This window comes from Mastomys coucha, unplaced genomic scaffold, assembly GCF_008632895.1.
Source record: "Mastomys coucha isolate ucsf_1 unplaced genomic scaffold, UCSF_Mcou_1 pScaffold23, whole genome shotgun sequence".
Classification (NCBI taxonomy): domain Eukaryota; kingdom Metazoa; phylum Chordata; class Mammalia; order Rodentia; family Muridae; genus Mastomys; species Mastomys coucha.
In genome coordinates this window covers 90,921,892-90,926,095 of record NW_022196906.1, presented here as the reverse complement: position 1 = coordinate 90,926,095, position 4,204 = coordinate 90,921,892, and the positions used below count along the sequence as shown (strand labels likewise).

Genomic DNA, 4,204 nt, shown 5'->3' with positions numbered 1-4,204 from the left:
GTGTGTGTGTGTGTTCCTGAAGCCTGGGCTTGGTTTTTCTTTCAGTTCTAAGACCGCCCTCCGAGTGGGGAGCAGCGACACCCAGCTGGATGAGCCCAAGACCATGCCCAGCAGCAGCCACCTGGTGAGCCACCTCACCTGCCCCATGTGCAACCGGCTGCGCCTGCACTCCTTCATGCTGCCCTGCAACCACAGCCTGTGCGAGAAGTGCCTGAGGCAGCTGCAAAAACACGCCGAGGTCACTGAGAATTTCTTCATCCTCATCTGCCCCATGTGCAACCGCTCGCACTGCATGCCCTACAGCCACCAGATGCACCTGCCAGAAAACTACCTCCGTGGGCGCCTCACCAAACGCTACATGCAGCAGCACGGCTACCTTAAGTGGCGCTTCGACCGCTCCTCAGGGCCCATCCTCTGCCAGGTGTGCCGCACCCGGCGCATTGCCTACAAGCGATGTGTCACCTGTCGCCTCAACCTGTGCAACGACTGTCTCAAGGCCTTCCACTCCGACGTGGCCATGCAGGACCACATCTTCGTGGACACCAGCGCCGAGGACCAGGACGAGAAGATTTGCATCCACCATCCATCCAGCCGCATCAACGAGTACTGCCGCAACGATAATCAACTGCTCTGTACCTTCTGCAAGATCGCTTTCCACAATGGCCATGACACGGTCAGCCTCATAGATGCCTGCTCCGAGAGGTCTGCTGCCCTCTTCAGCGCCATCGCCAAGTTCAAAGCAGGTCCTGATCGGTTTCCCTTTCCCGCTCCCCTTCAGAGTAACTCCTAGCTGCAGGAAAAGACCAGAAGATGGTGTAGGGTACCTGCTGCGGGGCGGAGGGGTTGCTTGCTCAACTTGGTGGAGAAATCTAGACCATGGAAGAGCCTGAAATGGCAGGCAAGCTATTGTTATGGATATCCATGGCAGCTATCACCGGCCAGTTAGTGTCTCTGTGACTCAGTATTTTCATCTATAAAATGGGAAGGATACTGGTAGCTTCCTCATTGGGTTGTTGTGAGGATTAGATGGGTTATCTTATGAAACATTCTCTCACCTCTGGAAAAAAAAACTGGAGTAGAATAAGCACATAAAGATCCTGTAATTTTTGTTACAATTTTACTGAACTTTGGCTCCATTTTCCAAAAGGAAAAAATAAGTTTTCTCCAGTCACATCCTGAAGTTCTATTTTTGTGTGGGGTTTTGTTCATTATTGTTATTGTTGTTGTCTTTGTTGTTGTTTTTCTGAACATGACAGTTATTTTTAACTCCACCTCCCTGTTTCCAGGGGGAAGAATTAATCTAACACTGTCTAACATTGTCTAAGTTATAAGCAGATATTATTAGCAGTAACATTCTGACCAGCTGCTTTTTTCCCTTCTGTCGTGGTTGTTCATATTGGCTGTATAATATAATTTATATAAAACCAACCCTGCTTTTTATATTGGAGCAAAGTACAATAATATTTTGTAAAGTTTCATAAAAAGGTTCATAATATCAAAATGTGTCTTTACCAGGTCAGACATGTCTCTGTCTCCAGGTAGACCTAGAAATCCATTTAGGGAATGGCTCCTACAGAGGACCACTTCATATAGGTCTTTGTCTTAAAGTTTCTATTGCTGTGATAAAACACCATGACTAAAAGAACACTTGGGGAGGAAAAGGTTTATTTTGTACTTCCACATCATAGTCTAGCATTAAAGGAAATCATAACAAGAATGTAAGACAAGAATCTGCACAAACTGACAGAAGCCATGGAGGAACGCTGCTCATGGCTTGCTCATTCATGGCTAGCTCAGCCTGCTATTTTATAGCATCCAGAACCACCTGTCCAAAGCCAGCACCTTCACAGAGAGCTAGGGACTTCCCACATCAATCATCAATCAAGAAAATGCCTTCAGGATTTGCAGCCTCTTAGGACGAACAACAATATGAACTAACTAGTACCCTCAGAGCTCCCAGGGACTCAACCACCAACCAAGGACTATCCATGGTGGGACTGATGGTTCTGGCAGCATGTGTATAGTAGAGGATTGCAAAGTCGGTCATCAATGGGAGGAGAGGCCCTTGGCCTTGTGAAGGTTCTGTGCCCCAGTGTAGGGGAATGCCAGGGCCAATAAGTGGGAGAAGGTGGGGTGGCAAGCATGGAGAGGGGGGAGGCAACATGGGTTTGTTCTTGTTGTTTTTGTTTGTTTGTTTGTTTGTTTGTTTGTTTTTGGAGGGGAAACTGGGAAAGGAGAAATCATATGACATGTAAATAAAGAAAATATCTAATTAAAAAAAGAAAGAAAGAAAGAAAGAAAAAAGAAAATGCCTTCAGACCTGCCTACCAGCCAATCCTATGGAGTCATTTCTCTACTAGGATTCTTTCTCTAAAGATGACCCTAGCCAGAATATTTTCGGAACTTACCATGCTGGTCTCAATAAGCGTACAATGCAGATGAGATGTATGTTTCTCCCCTCCGTGCATGAGACAACTGTGCTCAAATAAAGTAGTCAACAAAAGGCAGCTAGCCGGTCACACACCCAAACTCTCCAATACCAGTGCTAAACAGTGACAAGACTCTCCTCTAAATATAAAAAGCTGGGCTGGGTGGGACAGTGGAATTATTACTACTTATAGTCCATGTCTATAAGGAGTGTTCTACCACCCATGGCTGAAGAACACTAGATCAAGCTTGGTTGGTAAAGCAACATTTAGTAGACATGAAAAATTTGTTTCTCTGCTATAAGAGAGACATATAGTCCAGGGAAATGTTACATATGCCAGGGGCATGTGGAGGAAGAATAGAGGGGAATTTATTTCAAAAGCCTGTTGTAGCCTGTGTCAGCCCAGCTCCAGGTGTCTCTCCCTCCCCCTCCCCCTCTCTCCATTCATTTCCTGAGTCCACAGAGATTTGCTCCAGCTTGATATGGCATTGATATCTGTGGAGATGAAAATATTCACGGTAACCAACTTGGTTGTTTTTTCAGTCCGATACGAAATTGATAATGACCTGATGGAATTCAACATTCTAAAGAGCAGCTTTAAAGCCGACAAGGAAGCAAAGAGGAAGGAGATTCGGAACGGGTTCCTCAAACTGCGAGCCATCCTTCAAGAGAAAGAGAAGATAATCATGGAACAGATAGAGAATCTGGAAGTGTCCAGGCAGAAAGAAATTGAGAAATATGTGTACATTACAACCATGAAAGTGAACGAGATGGATGGCCTGATCGCTTACTCCAAGGAAGCCCTGAAGGAGACAGGCCAGGTGGCCTTCCTGCAGTCTGCCAAGATCCTGGTGGACCAGATTGAGGAGGGCATCCAAAATACCTTCAGGCCTGACCCTCAGCTGCGGCTTCACTCCCTACAATGCATCCCCTTGGATTTTTCTGAACTCTCCAATGCCATCCACGATCTCTTTCCCACAGGACCCAAAAAAACTTGCTCCTCGGGGGACTCCCTCCCTTCCCAGTATCCTGTCCACTCAGAGATGATGATTGCCAGGAAGGTGACGTTCAGCACCCACAGCTTCGGCAACCAGCAGATATACCAGCGGAGCTCTTCTTTGATGTCCTTCAATGCTGCCAATGACAAGGGCAAGATGAGTCTGGAGAACTACGGGAGAGCCCAGTCTGCAGCCGCCTCCAAAACGACTGATGGCCTTTATACCTACTGGAGTGCCCCAGGGGAAACCCAGCCCCCGCAGAGCAGCAACAGCTTCCACAACTGGTATTCCTTCAACGACACCTCTGTGAGGACCCCAGGCCCCATTGTCATCTACCAGACACTGGTGTACCCAAGAGCCGCCAAGGTAAGACCAAGGGAAGGGTGTGGGACACAGAATAAAAGAGAGAGGTCAGAGAAGGTTGTTGTCTATACCTCTTTGGCCTCTAGAATGTGGTCACTCGAATCTACTCCTCTAAACTCTTTGCAGCTGGCCTAGTCAGTAGAGTAAGGTCCTGAAATGTTTATTAAACCAGTCAGCATATTGAAATCATAATGATAAGTGTGTGTAAACCCCAATCCTACTTGATGGGCAGCCTTTCTATTGAAAGAAAAACAGGCTAGGAAGAAGGCTCCGTGGGCGAGGGGCTTGCTGTGCAAGCATGAAGAACTGAGTTTGCATCCCTATCACACATGTCAAAGCCTGGTGTATATCTGTGCTTCCGGTGCTGGGAGGCAGAGGCAGGGAGATCCAGGATCTTCCTGATTGGCTAGTCTAG

At 47.1% G+C, this 4,204-nt stretch overlaps 1 protein-coding gene across 1 annotated transcript in view; it reads left to right on the top strand.

The window, feature by feature from the left end:
* Positions 1-4,204, top strand: part of Trim42 (tripartite motif containing 42) — a 21,731-nt gene that overhangs the window by 3,881 nt on the left and 13,646 nt on the right. Inside the window, exons 2-3 of the mRNA XM_031345489.1 lie at positions 46-743; positions 2,972-3,792. Coding sequence (XP_031201349.1) covers positions 46-743; positions 2,972-3,792 — 1,519 coding nt within the window. The remainder of the gene's footprint in view (positions 1-45; positions 744-2,971; positions 3,793-4,204) is intronic.